Source organism: Carya illinoinensis, chromosome 3, assembly GCF_018687715.1.
Source record: "Carya illinoinensis cultivar Pawnee chromosome 3, C.illinoinensisPawnee_v1, whole genome shotgun sequence".
NCBI lineage: Eukaryota > Viridiplantae > Streptophyta > Magnoliopsida > Fagales > Juglandaceae > Carya > Carya illinoinensis.
The window spans coordinates 13,535,583-13,555,130 of record NC_056754.1 but is presented as its reverse complement, the minus strand read 5'-3'; the positions used below and the strand labels follow the sequence as shown (position 1 = coordinate 13,555,130).

The 19,548-nt window shown below is 38.1% G+C and overlaps 1 protein-coding gene across 1 annotated transcript in view; it reads left to right on the top strand.

The window, feature by feature from the left end:
- The first annotated feature begins 2,798 nt into the window (after nt 1–2,798).
- The window catches only part of LOC122303359 (DNA polymerase delta catalytic subunit), a 29,456-nt gene continuing 12,706 nt past the window's right edge, over nt 2,799–19,548 (top strand). The window contains exons 1-10 of the mRNA XM_043115114.1: nt 2,799–3,212; nt 3,296–3,406; nt 3,950–4,056; nt 4,178–4,337; nt 16,626–16,821; nt 16,931–17,066; nt 17,174–17,311; nt 18,613–18,690; nt 18,878–18,969; nt 19,404–19,470. Coding sequence (XP_042971048.1) covers nt 2,951–3,212; nt 3,296–3,406; nt 3,950–4,056; nt 4,178–4,337; nt 16,626–16,821; nt 16,931–17,066; nt 17,174–17,311; nt 18,613–18,690; nt 18,878–18,969; nt 19,404–19,470 — 1,347 coding nt within the window. The 5' untranslated portion in view covers nt 2,799–2,950. The remainder of the gene's footprint in view (nt 3,213–3,295; nt 3,407–3,949; nt 4,057–4,177; nt 4,338–16,625; nt 16,822–16,930; nt 17,067–17,173; nt 17,312–18,612; nt 18,691–18,877; nt 18,970–19,403; nt 19,471–19,548) is intronic.

Here is a 19,548-nt window from a genome sequence, read left to right as displayed (position 1 = left end):
CTATATATTATAGTTATACGTTAAAGAATAATAATACATTGATCTAAATATATATGGTTATAGACTTAGTACCGATGGCCCAATACTATAACTAATAATTATATTAGTAGTATTACTTATATATTATATGTTAGCAATAAATTGGTAATATTATATTAAATAATACTCTATGTAGTTATAGTGATTTAATACTAACATATTAAGTTAACTACACTAATACTATTATATATTTATACATATACTATAATTTATACTATAACCCTAATAATATGTTAATATATTAATATACTAGGTGAGAGTAACGTGCAAAGCACGTTTGTCTAATTTTATGAAATGATTATTTGTAAAAAATAATATATATTTTATAAAAATTATTGATGTCACTTAATAATTTAAGGCATATTGGAAAAAATAAAAAAATTAGTTCAAAGTATCATATAATCCAATACATGTTTATAACATCTATAATTTTAGCAAAGATGTATACGAAAAATTTAATAAAAGTCTAATACAAACGGTAGTTCAAAATATGTATTGTTTGATGTTTGTATTATAATTCATTAATTTATGTCATCCTGTAGACAATCAATAGATACAACATTGAAATTCTTATTTTGCTGTTGGTTGAGTTGATCAGGGACAACATAAAGTTAAAACATAATCTTTTTATAAAATTTGTGGTATAATATTTTCTAGATATAGCATATATATAAATCATAAAATATATTTTGAAATTGTTGGCCGAATTTACTCTTTCTTGATTAGCTCAAGGATCACGGCCTTTGTCACGTGCCTATCATAACAAGCCCACGTATGGAATATGACTTAGCGGAAGCTACGTCCTACTACCATGGGAAAAAAAAATACTTTGATTAAACGCACTTATATTATATATTATATGAGATTTTTAAATTTGGAATACTCAATAATCTGAATTAATGAAACGTATAATACACGTATATTATACTTAGGGATTTACGTCTTATGCACCTAATACACGTGTATATGTTAAGGAGAAAGAGAAAAATATAATAACTAATCTTTAATTACTTATTATTATATAAACTATTAAGTATTATAATTATTGAGATTAATAAATCATATAACAACATTGAATGCTATCTCTCTCAATATTTATGTCTTCATTTTATGTGCCAAACCGTTAAAACAAACGGTGTTAACTTTAACGGAAAAATAAGAAAAACCGTTAAAACAAGATTTTCCGTTTCATACACACTTTTTATATATAGAAGATACTAGTATTATATTATAGTTATACATTAAAGAATATGATAATACATTAATCTAAATATTTATAGTTATAGACTTAGTAACAATAGTCCAATACTATAACTAATAACTATACTAGTAGTATTACTCATATATTATAAGTTAGTGATAAATTAGTAATACTATGTTAAATAATACTCTATGTAGTTATAGTGATTTAATACTAATATACTAAGTTAACTATCCTAATACTATTATAAATTTATATAATCTAAATATATATAGTTATAGACTTAATATCAATAGTCTAATACTATAACTAATAACTATACTAGTAGTATTACTCATATACTATATGTTAGTGATAAATTGATAACACTATATTAAATAATACTCTATGTAATTATAGTGATTTAATACTAGTATATTGAGTTAATTATCTAATACTATTATAAATTTATACATACACTATAATTTATACTATAACTTTTATAATATGTTAATATATATAATAGTTATACATTAAAGAATATAATACTTATGTAATATTGTAATATTAATAATTAATTATATATAATTCTTTATATAAATAATAAATACAAATAATAATAAAAAAAAATATATTTTTTTGGTCTAGTCTGGGATGAAAAATCTTTAGATTGGGACTGAATCGAATGAATTCGATTCTTCCAAAATTAGACTAGACCGAACTCAATTACCGGCCGAATCTCACCCCTAGATGATACTGAGGCCTTTGCTGCCTTTTGAGTTTTACAGATGATTTATCCTATGGAGAATTCACATTTAGTTCTTGAGGGAGATTCGTTTGTTACTGTGGAGGCTATTCGTTCCACCCTAGAACAATTCTTCAGTTATAGTCCCTTGATCCAAGAGATTCAAATGTTGGAGATTTAAATGTTGTTATCTTCTTTCCATTTTTTTGGATATTTTTCATGTTAATAAACAAAAAAAAATGAGGTAGTACATCTTTAGCGTGACATGCACGTTTTGTAGATGATACTCTTTAACGGTGGCACAAACCTCTTTATTTGGGTGGATTTGGGTGTTGAGAAGTGTTGAGGAGAGTTGTGAATAGTAATAAAAAGTAGGTGAAAAGTAATAATAAAGTAAAGAATAGTAATAAAAAGTAAGTAAAAAGTAATGAATAGTAAAAAAAGTAGGTGAAAAGTAATAATAAAGTAATGAATAGTAGTGAGAAGTGTTGAGAAGTGTTGAAGAGACTTCAACACCCAAACACAGCCTTCTTGCATGGATAGTGCTGGACTTTTTGTTGTGTAATTCTATTCGCTGCACATGTTAGATCTTGATGGCTTTCGGTAGAACTGTTTGTTTAATTAAATGAAAATTAATGCTATACATAATTATGAAGTACAATTGTTTTAAAAAAGAGTAATATTTATTATTAAAAAATTAAATTTTTTTTATATAATTTTTATATTTATTTATTTTTTTAAAAATAATTTTGTGAAACTTACATATTTACAATTGTTAATATCATTTTTTTTTTAATATAAATGAGTAATGTTCATTCTAGAAAAACAGAGAAAGAAGAAGAAAACGAGAAAAACCCGCAAAACTGGCGGGAATCTCAGAACAAGCTGCTAGTCCTTTCCCTCCAAATACTTATTTCTCTCTCTCTGCCTATTCCTCGGACGTAGACTCACGCTGCCCAGACGCCCCAAAATCCCAATTACTCGCCATGAGCAAGAACGGCAACACCCGGAAACGCCCGCCCCCGCCGCCCCAGCCCTCGCCGGCCCAAACTCCTAAGCACCACGCGGCATCCCAAGAGGACGACTTCCTGGACGAGGACGTCTTCCTCGACGAAACCCTCTTACTCGAGGACGAGGACGAGGAGATCCTCCGAGACATCGACGACCGCCGGGCTCGCGCGGCCCGACTTGCCAAGTGGTCCCGCCCGCCCCTCTCCGACGCCTACGTTTCTCAGTCTCGGAGCATCCGTGAGTGACCGACCGACTACTCTACTCCCTGGATTTTTTACTGCGCTAGGGTTTCTGTAATTGTTTTCATTTTGGTGTCTTAGTTTTTCAGCAACTGGAGATTGATTATGTGATCGGGGAGAGTCATAAAGAACTGTTGCCCAAATCAGCTGGACCCGCCGCCATTATCCGAATTTTCGGTGTTACTAGGGAAGGTTGGTAACTCATCACAGTTCTTTTCAACTCTCGTTTTGCTTAATTTTCGAACTGAACGTCACGACAAAAATTTTCAAAATAAATTTACTTATTTATGTTCGTATAATAGATTTACCAGCAAAAGGCGAATTACTGCTTGTTTAATCATTTAAAGAGTGACCTTTTACTCAGCTGCATTCCCAAGTTGTCACGATTGCCGAGCTTTAACATATTCATACAATTTTGCACAAAGTAAACTAACATTCGCAATTTTTTTTTTCCAAATCAAGTCGAACTGATAGAAATTAGTACATTTTTCTTTCAAGAATCTTTCCCCGAGTAATTCATAAATTCAGACTCCAACCATTCGGTTACCAAATCGAGATCAGAAAATAGTTTAGATCATTAGTTGCAAATTTTTTTGTTTAGTTGCAAAATTTATTGTGTTTTAGGTTTATAAGAAGTAATGAGCACTGAAAGATACCCTTCACTGTGCTAATTTCTTCTAAAAAATTTCCCATCAATATAATAAAATCTTTGCCTATTTTTTGGCAATCTGCTAGGGCATAGCGTTTGCTGCCATGTTCATGGGTTTGAGCCATATTTTTACATCAGCTGCCCTGCTGGAATGGGCCCTGATGATATCTCTCGGTTTCATCAAACTCTTGAGGTATTCATTTTCGTCACTTACAGGGAAATTATATACATTAAATTGCCGTAATTCCACTGATTGAAAGAGAAAAAAAAAATCAAGTCATCATGATACACTTTATTGTTTGGTGATGCTTCAGGCAAGGATGAAAGAGGTGAATCGGAATGGTAAGGTACCCAAATATATCCGTCGTATTGAATTAGTGGAGAAAAGGAGTATTATGTACTACCAGCAGCAGACTTCTCATCCTTTTCTTAAAATCGTCGTTGCATTGCCAACAATGGTGACCAGCTGCCGAGGTATAAATTTAGATTTACTAACGTAAGGATTACAAACTTTTGAAAATTATATATATATATATATATTTTATCTTAATGAATTGCATGGGAAATGCATTCATGGATGGATAACAACAAAAAAATGGGACACCTTCTTTGTCAAGGTTGTGGCACGTTTGAAAAATGTTATCGTTCATTTTCTGCTGAGCTTCGATCCTGCTTAACTTTCTAATGTTTTGCATTGGTTTATTTTCAATTTGTGTTTAATGCATTCTAACATCTTGGTCACAAAGTTCATGCTGAAAGCTGAAAACTCTACTTAAAGATTTTGCATTTCTATGGCTTATTCACGTGAAGTAGTTGTTGAGTCCAAGCTGATTAGCCTCTCAAAGGAAGGAAATAATTTTCGTTTTTCAGAACACGGGTGGAAGGAGAGGTATGAACTGTTGGTGGGCAGAAACACAACTTTGTGGATGGTGAAAGTGTTGGAGGATTGCCTGAAAGGGGGAAGGAAGGATGTATATTCAGTAATAAGAGAAGGATATCGCAGTTTTGTTGCCCAACGCTGTTCGAATTGGCGAGGGCTATATTTGTCGATTGCTGAATATGGAAAGGAGGGTAGAATCCGCTTACTCTGTTTACCAGAAGGTGAGGATGGATGGGGATGGAGGAAAGTGAAGAATCTGGCTTTAGAGTTGGTTCAAATTAGAGGAAATGGATATGGAACAGGGGGAGGAGTGAAGAATCTGGTTAAGTCCTCTAACACTGTGCCCAGAACTTTCAAGGAGGTCCTCACTGCAGGACCGACGTATGGGTAGAAGGGGCTTGCCGGAGGTGCAAGCCAGGTAGTTGGGGGGGAACGTCGAGCCCCACACCATCTTCGAAAAGCTGAGTCTGGCAGGGTAGTTGGAAAGGAGACGTGAGTGTCCAGCAAACGTCTGTTGGAGCTACAGGGCCAGTTAAGGAAGCTGCAGAAAGAAATGGATGAAGTCAGAATTTATGTCGGGTTGATTAAGGAAATAGGAGGGAGATGGGAGGATGAAAGGGAGAGGTCTGGAACGGTGGCGTTTCAGAGGGAGGGTCTTAAAGAATTTCATAAGGCTGGGTTGAGGCAAAGAGTGGGCCTGGAGGTGGGGGCCCGTAGCCCAAAATTAAGGCCACTACCCGTTTCTCACGGGAACAAGGCCTCCACGAGTGGAGGGCCTCGCTTTGGGCTTGGGCCTTCTCAGCCCAGGTCCAATTCTGAAGACCCAGATGAACCAATTCTGGGTTCTTTCAAGCCAGGTTTTATCAACCCGGTTGTCTGCGTTTCCACGGAAGAGGTGGAGAAGCCACCGTGGCAGACGTCGGCGGCGAAGGTGTCGGCGACGACACAGAACTCGCCGACGGTGATTCTGGAGACCGTCGACGAGATCCCGGCGGCCCTGCACGAGAATACGAAGTCATCGAGTGTAGATCCGAGCCCGAGGATATCTGAGAAGATGCTGCAAAGCTCTCCGACGGTGGAGAGGAGGGAGGTGAGACTACAGACAACGCCGATGATGGCGTTGGAGCACTCCGATGTGGTCCCGACGGCGAGGATGGAACAGGGCGAATTTTTGAAGCTATCGGGGGACTTGCCGTTGAATCTGGAGGGCAGTTTTCAGTACAAGGAAAGCCAGAAAGTGCCGATTTGCATGGATGAACTGGGTTTAGTGCCGATGGAGGAGCAGGTTAGAGTTGTATTGGAATCAGATTCAGGGGAGGAAGAGGGGGAGGGATCTGACGATTTGATGCTGTCGGTGGATGGGGATTTGGTGTTACCCGATGTCAGTGGTTGTAACACCCCGTTCCCGTAGGATAGAGACGTTACTAACAAATATGATAAAATGCCTGGTAAAGAGAAAGCGTGTCCGTGTTTCACTTAACTTGTGGTAACCACGCTTGAGTTCGTGGTACCGTCTTAGCATAACTATGGTAAACACGCTTGGGTCCGTGTTACCTTAAAATGTTTATCTTTCTTAATGCATGATAATTTTCTTGGACTTCATAGACTTTTCTAGCATGGCATATTCTTGTACATGGCATGGCATTACATGATATATTCTTGTACATGGTATAGCATAGCATGACATGACCTAACATGATTTAATCATTTTATGACATTTCATGGCATGCATGATCTCAAAACTACATGAATATGGCATACATGATCTGGCTATTTATTACATGGCATGCTTGACTTAAGTTATTGCATGAACAATATATGGCATACATGGTCTAAGCACTACATGAATGAAGCATGCATGATCTGGCTATTTTAATTCATAGAATACCTATCTTAAATTATTATATGATCATATCATGGCTTCCATGTGATTTTAGTAACATTCAATCCATCAATCAACAATCCATAAAAGCATAGCATATATATAGGCTTACTTTCATGTAAATCATCATAATTCATAGAAGTTCATGAAAGCGATCTAACCTTGACTTGGCTCTTAGCGCAACGTAGATAACCATCAAAACCATATCATATTATCATACCCAATTATAATATTTACATTACACATACATTTATATGATCATATTATTTACCTCTTAGCGCTGCTTTTGAAATCTCACGTCGTAGCTCGTGACCTATACGAGGCACTAGACGTTACTAATCTTTCTAGAAAACGTGTCGTAGCAATCTAATTACTTAAAATCTTACCATAGAGATAAATTAATAAAAAGAATAAATATAAAAATAACATAACTAAATCATTTCTAATTGAATTAACCTAAATTCTAGGTTCGTATGTTACAGACTCCCCTCCTTAAGAAAAATCTCGTCCTCGAGATTACGTACCTCAATCAAACAAGTATGGGTACTTGTTCTTCATGTCCTCCTCTAGTTCCCATGTAGCCTCTTTTTCCGTGTGGTTGCTCCAAAATACTTTGACCATCGAAATGGTCTTCTTACGGAGGACTTGAGTCTTTTGTGCAAGGATCCCAACTGGAAACTCCTCGTAGGTGAGATCCTCGCAAACTTGGAGAGGCTCGTATTCTAAAATGTGTGTCGGATCTGGTATATACTCCCGAAGCATGGAGATGTGAAAAACATCGTGAATGGCAGACAACTGCGGTGGAAGAGCCAACCTATAAGCTGCAGCTCCAATCCTCTCCAGTACATCAAAGGGTCCTAAATATCTCGGACTCAACTTGCCCTTCTTTCCGAACCTCATGATTCCCTTCATCGGCGCAATTTTCAAGAATACTTTGCTTCCTACCTCAAAATGCAGCTCTCGACGCCTCTGATCTGCATACTTTTTCTGTCGTTCTTTCGCAATGGCGAGCCTTTTCCGAATGACAGCTATCTTTTCACACATATCTTGAATAATTTCCTGCCCAAGGATTCTACGTTCTCCAACCTCATTCCAATAAAGGGGTGACCGACACTTATGACCATAAAGAACCTCATATGGGGCCGCCTGAATGCTCTCTTGGTAACTGTTATTGTATGCAAACTCGATCAGGGGTAAGTATTTAATCCAACTGCCCTTAAAGTCCATCACGCAAGCTCTAAGCATATCCTCCAAAATTTGCACTGTCCCCTCTGACTGCCCATCTGTTTGCGGATGAAAGGCTGTGCTATAGGTCAATTCTGTCCCTAACTCTTTCTGTACACTTCTCCAGAACACTGAAGTGAAACGAGTATCCCTGTCTAATACAATCTTTGAAGGTATTCCATGCAACCTGACAATTTCGCGTACATACAACTCTGCCAATTTGTCTGTAGAATACGTCATCTGAACTGGAATGAAATGAGCTGACTTTGACAATCTGTCAATAATCACCCATGCCGCATCCTGACCCCCTGGTGCCTTAGGAAATCCTGAAACAAAATCCATACCAATTTCATCCCAGGTCCAAACCGGTATAGGGAGTGGTTGTAATAGCCCGGATGGCCTCTGATGCTCTGCTTTGACCTGTTGACAAGTTAGACATTGAGCCACATAATTAGCTATCTCACGTTTCATACCGCTCCACCAGAACTGTTGCTTCAAATCTCTATACATCTTAGTGCTACCAGGGTGAACTGTATAGAGTGAGCGGTGAGCCTCTTTCAAAATCACATCTCTAATCTCTTTAACATTCGGAACACAAATTCTTCCTTTAAACCTCAGAGTGCCATCCCTAGATATTGAAAATTCCGGCCTTTTGTCTTTTGGTACCTCTCCTTTGATCTTCACTAAGCCTGGATCACTATTTTGGGCAACTTTTATCCGATCTATTAATGATGATCCCAAAGTCAGACTGCTCAACCGAGCCTGTGTGTCCATAATCATCTCTATCCCTGCTCTCTCCATATCCAAAAGAATGTGCTTCTGAGGGGTGTACATAGAAGCGAGGGTACTAGAGGACGATTTCCGACTCAAGGCATCTGCCACTACATTAGCTTTACCCGAATGATAGTTGATGTTGCAATCATAATCCTTTAAAAGTTCTAACCATTTGCGCTGTCTCATATTCAAGTCTTTCTGACTAAAGAAATACTTTAAGCTCTTATGGTCGGTATAAATCTCGCATTTCTCCCCATAGAGATAGTGTCTCCATAACTTCAAGGCAAACACAACAGCTGCAAGCTCTAGGTCATGCGTCGGATAATTCTCTTCGTAACTCTTGAGTTGTCGAGAAGCGTAGGCAATAACCTTCCCATGCTGCATTAAGACACATCCCAAACCCTTAAGAGAAGCATCACTGTAAATGATAAATCCCGTATTGCCCGAGGGAACAGTGAGTACAAGTGCTGTGACTAGTCTCTTCTTCAGCTCCCTAAAGCTTCTTTCACAATCTTCAGTCCATATAAATTTCTCATTTTTGCTCGTCAGCTTAGTCATCGGGGCTGCGATACTGGAGAACCCCTCGACGAACTTCTTGTAGTACCCTGCAAGACCTAAGAAGCTTCTGACTTTATTAACATTGGTTGGCGTGGCCCAGTTCACAACTGCTTCAATTTTCATCGGGTCTACTGAAATTCCTTCTTTTGACACGACATGCCCCAAAAAGGTAATCTCTTTCAACCAGAAATCACACTTCTTGAATTTTACGAACAACTGTTGCTTCCTTAATATCTGTAACACAACCCTCAAATGTCCTTCATGATCTGCTGGGCTTTTAGAGTAGATTAGAATGTCATCAATAAACACAATAACAAACTGATCTACATACTCCCTGAACACTCTATTCATTATGTCCATGAAGGCTGCTGGGGCATTCGTCAAACCGAATGGCATGACTAAAAACTCATAGTGTCCGTAACGAGTTCTGAACGCCGTCTTGGAAACATCTTCTGACTTGATCTTGAGCTGGTGGTAGCCTGATCATAGATCAATCTTGGAGAAAACTTGGGCCCCTTGTAACTGGTCAAACAAATCATCAATTCTTGGTAAGGGGTATTTGTTCTTCACTGTCACCCGATTCAACTCTCGATAATCAATGCAGAGTCTCATTGAACCGTCCTTCTTTTTCACAAAAAGAACCGGTGCGCCCCATGGTGACACACTAGGGTGGATGTAACCCTTCTCCAACAGCTCCTTCAACTGTTCCTTAAGCTCCTTCAGCTCCACCGGAGCCATACGATAAGGTGCCTTCGATATAGGTGCCGTCCCAGGTAGGAGATCAATTGAAAAGTCAACCTCCCGGTCCGGGGGCAACCCTGGAAGATCCTCCGGAAACACATCTGGAAATTCCCTGACAACGGGGATATCTTCAAGCTTGGGTCCCTCTACAGGTGGTGCTACAAGACTAGTCAAAAACCCAAAGCATCCTTGTCTTAGTCATTTGGTTGCTTGCAAAACTGGTTTAGGGTGCAACCGACCCTAGGATTCCTCACTCCTAAACCCTGATCATCAGCAAGGTACCGAAGAAGTCTGCTAGCAGCAGCAGCCAATACCTCAGGCTCATTCGGTGGTGGTTCTGTGGAGCCTTCAGGGTGCTCATTACGCCTAGTAACCGGTGCCATTCTAATAACATCGTTCATGCAATGAGTATAACTAATACAATCAATCAACAATGAAGCACTCAATCAAGCAAAGCAATAATTAAAACATAATCATAAAGATCCTCGTGGACCTCGAGCTGGCCAGGAGTCATCCTAGGTAATTTCTATCCTAACTTATTTCTTTTTTTTTTTTATATATATAAACAAAAAGAGTCTACAGAATCTCTCGACCTGAGCTCTGATACCAATTGTAACACCCCGTTCCCGTAGGATAGAGACGTTACTAACAAACATGATAAAATGCCCGGTAAAGAGACTCATTACTCTGAAATACCTCATTTATTGAAAGAAACTTAATTGGAAGGATATAAATAGTCTTGAAACTTGAAACTGAATAAAGCAAAACATGAGCTAGTCTTAAACAAGACTAGTTATTGAAATGACATAAAAGAAACTTAATCCTTGTGTAAATGACACTTATTCATCTCTAAGTCCTTATACTAAATCTACTCCTGGTCATCCAGCTCTGCATCATCATAATCACCATCTGTGGCAATTAACATAGAAGAAAACAAAAAGACAAACAACAAAAAATGAGTCGAATACTCAGTAAATAATACATCATACCGTAAAATACTATATAGCTTAGCATAATTTGATTTTTAAAGCCTTATCATAACTTTCATATAACATTCATGGATTAACATGAACGGAAACATTCATAATCGTGGCAAACATGAAGCGTGACTGCATGAGTAACTTGTTTATCTTGAATTATACTTATTTCATGGTGAACCACGCTTGAGTCCATGGCACCACATAACTTGTCATGTAGTGAAACACGCTTGAGTCCGTGTTTCACTTAACTTGCATAACATGAAGTGAAACACGCTTGAGACCGTGTTTCACTTATCTTGCTTGACGTGGGGTGAAACACGCTTGAGTCCGTGTTTCACTTATCTTGCTTGACATGGAGTGAAACATGCTTGGGTTCATGTTCACTTAACTTGCATGACATGGAGTGAAACACGCTTGGGTCCGTGTTTCACTTATCTTGCTTGACATGAAGTGAAACATACTTGAGTCCATGTTCACTTAACTTGCATGACATGGAGTGAAACACGCTTGAGTCCGTGTTTCACTTAACTTGTGGTAACCACGCTTGAGTTCGTGGTACCGTCTTAGCATAACTATGGTAAACACGCTTGGGTCCGTGTTACCTTAAAATGTTTATCTTTCTTAATGCATGATAATTTTCTTGGACTTCATAGACTTTTCTAGCATGGCATATTCTTGTACATGGCATGGCATTACATGATATATTCTTGTACATGGTATAGCATAGCATGACATGACCTAACATGATTTAATCATTTTATGACATTTCATGGCATGCATGATCTCAAAACTACATGAATATGGCATACATGATCTGGCTATTTATTACATGGCATGCTTGACTTAAGTTATTGCATGAACAATATATGGCATACATGGTCTAAGCACTACATGAATGAAGCATGCATGATCTGGCTATTTTAATTCATAGAATACCTATCTTAAATTATTATATGATCATATCATGGCTTCCATGTGATTTTAGTAACATTCAATCCATCAATCAACAATCCATAAAAGCATAGCATATATATAGGCTTACTTTCATGTAAATCATCATAATTCATAGAAGTTCATGAAAGCGATCTAACCTTGACTTGGCTCTTAGCGCAACGTAGATAACCATCAAAACCATATCATATTATCATACCCAATTATAATATTTACATTACACATACATTTATATGATCATATTATTTACCTCTTAGCGCTGCTTTTGAAATCTCACGTCGTAGCTCGTGACCTATACGAGGCACTAGACGTTACTAATCTTTCTAGAAAACGTGTCGTAGCAATCTAATTACTTAAAATCTTACCATAGAGATAAATTAATAAAAAGAATAAATATAAAAATAACATAACTAAATCATTTCTAATTGAATTAACCTAAATTCTAGGTTCGTATGTTACAGTGGTCAGTTGGGGTTGGAAGATATCTCTTTTGAAGATGATTTACACGGTTTTCAGAACTACAGGAGGGAGGATCCTGTTCCTTTGGATTCCTATTTTCCGGATCAATCGAAAGTGTCTGATTGGGTCTTTCATAAGGTGAGAGAGATCCAAAAATTCGTGGGGATAGAATGTGACGGATACGAGGAGCAATTTATGGCATTGCTCACAGCAATTGAAGCTGGGCATAATCAAAAAAACAAAGGCCATTCTAAGAAACAGCGGGAACTGAGAAGATTGACATGGTCTATGAATATGGAGGGCAGCTCCAGAAGGGGTAGAGGAAAAGATAAGGGGCTGGCTGCCTCCCCATGAAGCCTAAAATTGTTACTTGGAATGTCCGTGGGATTAATGAGCTTAACAAGTGCCTACGGATTAGGAACATGCTTCGAGAGTGGAAAGTGGATATAGTATGCTTGCAAGAGACAAAATTGAAGATGATTGATAGGAGGGTTGTGAGGAGTTTATGGAGTGGAATACATGTGGATTGGGCATACTTGGCATCTAACGGGGCATCGGGTGGGGTGTTGTTGTTGTGGGACAGGAGGGTGGTGGATAAGATAGAGGAGTTTATTGGACAATACATGGTAGCTTGTTCGTTTAAGTGTGTGTCCGATGACTTTCTATGGGCCTTTGCAGGTGTATACGGCCCAAATGGAGATATGGATAGAAGATTACTATGGGATGAATTAGCCGGGGTTTATAGTTGGTGGGATCTTCCATGGTGCATTGGGGGAGATTTCAATGTTGCAAGATTCTGTAGTGAAGTTGATGGAAGTAGAAGAATGAGGCCAGCCATGGAGGAGTTCTCGGAATGCATCTTTGATCTGAATTTGGTAGACTTGCCACTAGCCGGAGGCACTGCTGCTTGGTCTAACAATCAATCATGGTCTCGACTGGATCGTTTCCTAATTTCCCCAGAGTGGGAAAGCCATTTCCCGGATGTATGGCAAAAGCATTTGCCCCGGATAGGTTCAGACCATTGGCCCATTTTGCTGGATTGTGGAGGGTTATGTAGTGGCCAGCGGCCTTTTAAATTTGAAAATATGTGGCTGAAATCTGAAGGTTTTGTGGCAGGGTTAAACAAGGGTGGTCTTCCTACCAGTTACATGGTACGCCCAGTTTCATTTTTGCTGGTAAGTTGAAAGCACTTAAAAGAGATTTAAGAGTATGGAACACGGAATCATTCGGAAATGTAGGGGAAAATAAAAAAATAAAGATGCTGGAAATTCTAGAGATCGAGAGGCGTCAGGGGATGCAACCACTTACACAGGAAGAATTAGGTCGGAAGGCTGAGTTGAATGCAGATGTTGAGAGGTTGATACTTCTAGAAGAGGTGTCATGGCGTCAAAAGTCTAGGGCGTTATGGTTGCAGGAAGGAGATAGAAGCACAAGTTTCTTCCACAAAATTGCAAATTCTCATAGAAGAAACAACAATATTGAGATGCTGAAATTTGAAGGGGTGGAGTGTAGAGATGAACAGACCATTCACAATCATATAGTTGACTTTTATGAGAACTTACTTACAGAACAGGTGGAATGGCGGCCTCCTTTGAATGGGATGGTTTTTGATACTATCGAATCAAGTGATGTGTTACGATTGGAGAGGGAGTTCCAGGAGTTAGAGGTTCATGAGGTAGTGATGAAAATGAACAGGGACAAAGCACCAGGACCGGATGGGTTTTCTATGGGATTCTTTCAGGATTGTTGGGATGTGATAAAGGAGGACCTGATGAAGGTGTTCCAAGAGTTTTACAGGGTCAGAAAATTTGAAAAAAGTCTGAATACCACTTTCCTGGCATTGATACCGAAGAAGGTAGGGGCATCGGAAATCACGGAATATCGGCCTATTAGTTTAGTGAATGTGGTATATAAGATAATCTCCAAAGTTCTTGCGAACAGACTGAGTGAGGTGGTGGGGAAGATTGTTTTGAATCCACAAAATGCTTTTGTAAAAGGAAGACAGATTCTAGACGCTGTGCTTATTGCCAATGAATGCCTTGATAGTAGATTGAAGGCTGGAAATACCGGGATCATGTGTAAACTAGACATGGAAAAGGCATATGATCATGTCAATTGGGAGTTTCTTCTCAATTTGCTAAGGAGATGTGGTTTTGGGGAGAGATGGGGGAAATGGATCCATTGGTACATATCGACGGCGAAGTTTTCAGTTTTGGTAAATGGTGGTGCAGTGGGCTTTTTTAATAGTTCACGCGGGTTGAGACAAGGGGATCCGTTGTCACCTTTATTGTTTGTTATAGTCATGGAGGCTTTAAGCAGGATGATTACGGCCTTGGTTACGAGTGGCTTCGTTGAGGGTTTTAAGATAGGAACCCCGGAGAGGGGTTTTATTAATATTTCTCACCTTTTGTTTGCAGATGACACCCTTATCATGTGTGAAGCGGAACAAAATCAGATGCAAGCACTGAAGGCTTTATTCCTTTGTTTTGAGGCAGTGTCCGGGTTGAAGGTGAACCTAGAGAAGTCAGAACTGGTGCCAATAGGGGATGTGCCTAACACGCGCCAGTTAGCTAGATTGTTGGGGTGCAAGATAACGTCATTACCTATGACTTATTTGGGACTTCCTCTGGGTAGTGCCTCAAGGGCGTTGTCGGTCTGGAATACTGTGATTGAAAAAATTGAGAAGAGATTGGCGGGATGGAAGAGAATGTATTTGTCTAAAGGTGGTAGGTTGACTCTGATAAAGAGTACTCTCTCTAACCTACCTACTTATTTCTTATCTCTTTTTCCAATACCAGCGAGTGTAGCGGCACGTATTGAGAAACTACAACGTGACTTCTTGTGGGGGGGGATGAGGGAGGAGTTTAAGTTTCATCTGGTTAAGTGGGCACAGGTTTGTCGTCCAATCTCGGGTGGAGGGTTGGGGATTAAAAACCTAAGGGTGTTCAATCGAGCTTTACTAGGAAAATGGCTGTGGAGATATGCGATAGAACCAGAATCATTATGGAAAAAGGTGATCGAAAAGAAATATGGTGTGCTTTGGGGGGATTGGTGCTCTAGAGAAGTAAGGGGAGCCTATGGTGTTGGGTTGTGGAAACACATAAGAAGAGGATGGGAAGTGTTTAATCGCTTTGTGAAGTTACAGCTGGGTGTGGGCTCAAGGATAAAATTCTGGAGTGATGTTTGGTGTGACAATAGGGCCTTGCAAGATTTATTTCCCTCTCTCTTTCAGATAGCAAGTGCAAAGGACGTTTCAGTGGAAGATGTTTTGGAGACCACGGGGGGATATATTCATTGGAATGTTACCTTTAGTAGGGCGGCACAAGATTGGGAAGTAAGTGGCTTTGCTGAGTTTTATAGCCTAATATATGCCATCAGACCAAACAGGCAGCTTGAGGATGTGATGTGGTGGAAGCCGGCAGCTAAAGGCGCTTTCACTGTTCGCTCGTTCTATAAGGCTCTTACTATGGAGCCAAATGCTCAGTTCCCTTGGAAAAGGATTTGGAGACACAAGGCACCACCCAAAGTCTCCTTCTTTGTCTGGACAGCTTCTCTGGGGAAGATTCTCACAATTGACAACTTGAGAAAAAGGAGGATTATTATTACAGAGTGGTGTTGTATGTGTAAAAGAGAGGGTGAGTCGGTAGAGCACCTTTTCCTGCATTGTGACACAGCCGGAACCCTTTGGAATGAGGTATTTACTCGACTAGACATGGCATGGGTTATGCCGAAGACGGTGCAGGCAGCTTTGGCTAGTTGGCCAAATTTAAGAGGAAGGCAACCAATCAGAGCAATGTGGAAGATGATTCCTCTATGCATTATGTGGTGCTTATGGCAGGAGTGCAATGAGAGGACTTTTGAAGACCAAGAAAGATCTCTAGAGGAACTAAAAGATTTATTTTTCAGAACTCTTTGTAGTTGGGCCATAGCTGTGGATTTTAATGGCATGGTTCTTCAAGATTTTCTTGTCTCTAATGTGCCTACCTAGTTAGGGCATTAGACTAGTATAACTGGCTTTGCCATTCTTTGATCAATATATTTATTTATTCATCAAAAAAAAAAAAAAAAACAACAAAAATCATCTTTGAGAATAGTTTTTCATTCTCTTTCATTTTCTCTTTTTGTATTATTTTTCTTTCCTATAGTCTATTGATAAAGGTTTTATGCAGCATAATCTTGTCCTCATGTAGCTAATAGTGTAATTTATATAATTATGCAGTTGCTTTTAAGGTTTAAAACAAGAGGCTTATTCTTAAGAGAATTTTTTTTTGTAAATGATATGATTTCTTGTCAACATGCTAAAACATTGACAGGTATTCTTGATAGAGGCATACAAATTACTGGTTTTGGCACGAAGAGCTTCATTACATTTGAAAGCAATGTTCTTTTTGCTCTTCGTTTTATGATTGACCGTAATATTGTTGGTGGGAATTGGATTGAAGTTCCTGCTGGAAAATATAAGAAGACAGCAAAGAATTTGTCGTACTGTCAATTAGAGTTTGATTGCCTGTATCCTCAAGGATGATAGGTAATTGTATCACTTAGGAGAAGGGTCCAGTTATGTTTCTTATCGAGACCTTTTCTTCCTATGAAGAACCTTCCTTAACAACTTATCTAGGTATTCAGAGCTGATCAGCCATTCCCCAGAAGGGGAATTCTCAAAGATGGCTCCGTTTCGCGTACTTAGTTTTGACATTGAGTGTGCTGGTCGTAAAGGTCATTTTCCTGAGCCTACCCATGATCCCGTTATCCAGGTTCTTCTTTGTTATCTATTTGATTTATTTGGGGAAGAGAATTTACTTGCTTTATAATATCATTTTGTTTTATGCTTTTTGAAGTGAAATTGCTCATTTCTTTTTAGGTGGCCAATCTAGTAACTTTGCAGGGAGAGGACCAGCCATTTATTCGGAATGTGATGACCCTTAACACATGCTCTTCAATTGTTGGTGTTGACGTGATGTCTTTTGATACAGAGAGAAAAGTTTTGTTAGCTTGGAGAGTATGGTTTTTTATCTATACACAGTTAAATTAACTGTAAGATTTTGTACAGTTAATTTTTACTTATAAAAAATAACTGTACAAAATTTGTTTGCCCTTGGCCTTGATCTTCCCATTGATTGTTTGAATTATATGTGAATGTGAGTCCCATATTCTTAAAACTAGCTATATCATATGTCTTGGTGTGTTGTGTCTTGCATTGTCCAAGAGTGCTTATGGATTTCTGTTACCACTTCTATGACGACAGCATTCTAGTTTTAAGTTTTATTTTTCTTGATATTAGGTTCTTTAAGCTATCAGTCTATCTTCACCATTGAAACTTTGACTTCACATTTTACTTTGTAATTGACCTTTTAATTTGAAGACAAGGGAAATTGTCAAAATCAAGAGAGTAATATGCTTTGTGAGTGTAGTTGTGAACTTGTAGTCACCAAACTGTTTTGTAGCATACCTTCAATTTGTCATCGTGTTGCCATGTTCATCAAATCATCATGCTCATCAAATATCAAGATCATTGGAGATGAAAACCTCTTCTGGGAAAACCTTAATCTATTTAAAATATACTGGGTATGTAATTTTCGTTTTGGATAGAGACTGACATCCAATCAACACAATTTTTATTCATGATAAGTTCGTGGGTGATATTTAACCCAACAGCAGTTTTAAAAAAATATTAATCAGATAAATAGCTACCGAGTGGCAGAATATTACAGAATGCTACATCATGTGTAACTTAAATTTAACATATCGTTCTATGCTGTATAAAAACATGAACTCCATAACCGAAAATTAATGGAGTGTTAAAATTTTTATTATTATAGCTTAGAAAGAGGATATGGTCACTATATTTGCTAAACCCAATTAGATTAATAATATCAATTAGGAAAACATCAGAAACACTAATAATCTATGATGTAATTCATAGATCAAGCTAACTTAGCTCTCTTTTGGACAGGGTTATCGAAATAAAGCCCATTAAATTATGATTATGATTAACCGTGCATATGAATTGTTGACAGAGTGAATAAAAGTTCTTTATGTAATGGTGCCAATTATCGTCTCTATTGTGTATTGATGGATTAGTTTTGATAGAAATGTAGTAAGTAGTGAACGATATATCATTTTTACTTTCCCTTCGGTTTTTTATGAAACTTCTTTTTCATTGAAATGTAGCCAAGCCTATTTCCATTAATAAAATTTATTATTTACTGATAAAAAATGTAGCCAATGTATGGTAGAACTTAAATGTATGAACGGTCTATCTATGCATGTTTATAATCTAATAAGTAGGTTTTCTTGCAGGACTTTATCCGTGAAGTGGACCCTGATATCATAATTGGATATAACATTTGCAAATTTGATTTGCCATATCTCATTGAGGTAATTGACGTATTGGACTTTCTGAGTGTTGATGCAGATTTTTCATTGTAAATTTCCTCTACATTGTTTTAGCATCCTTATCGCCGTATCTTTTATTACAATTTACATCTTTTAATGCCAAGGTTTCATTTCCAAGACGTTCTCTACATTACAGCTAATCTCACAATCCTGTTTTTATGGTCTTCAGAGGGCTGAGACCTTGGGAATTGCAGAATTTCCAATATTGGGCCGCATCAGGAATAGCAGAGTTCGGGTCAAAGATACAACATTTTCTTCAAGGTAAACCCATTCCAATTCAATTAATTATTATTTTTGCACATAAAAAAGGAAGTTAATAGTATAGGTGACTTGAAGTAGGGGTTTATGTTTTGCCAAACTTGTTGCTTCTTTGCTAAAATTTTCATGTAGAAATAGTTTTTTGGCATTATTTTTTGTCTTTTTAGAATTCTTGTTGCCTTCTAGGAACATTTTTCTGAGGGCCGGGGGGTTATGCTTCCCTAGGTCTAAGGTTCAAATCCCCTTGGGTGCGAACAATCTTTAAGGGCCATTAGACTGAGGGATTTTTTTTCCTTGAATTACCTGCTGTACACTTGCGGGAAACTCTTTGCCGAGGGCTTGTGCACCCCTGGGATTAGTCGGGATGTTGTTCCTAGACACTCGGTGCCAATAAAAAATTAAAAAAAAAAAAATTCTGATATTTGTCGGTTTCACAGACAGATGGGAACCAGGGAAAGTAAAGAAGTGACAGTAGAAGGGAGGGTTCAATTTGATTTGCTCCAGGTTTTGTCCTAAGCTTTGTTTACTTAAGATGGTGTGCTTCATCTATCATATATGATATAGACTAACAACAAATAATTT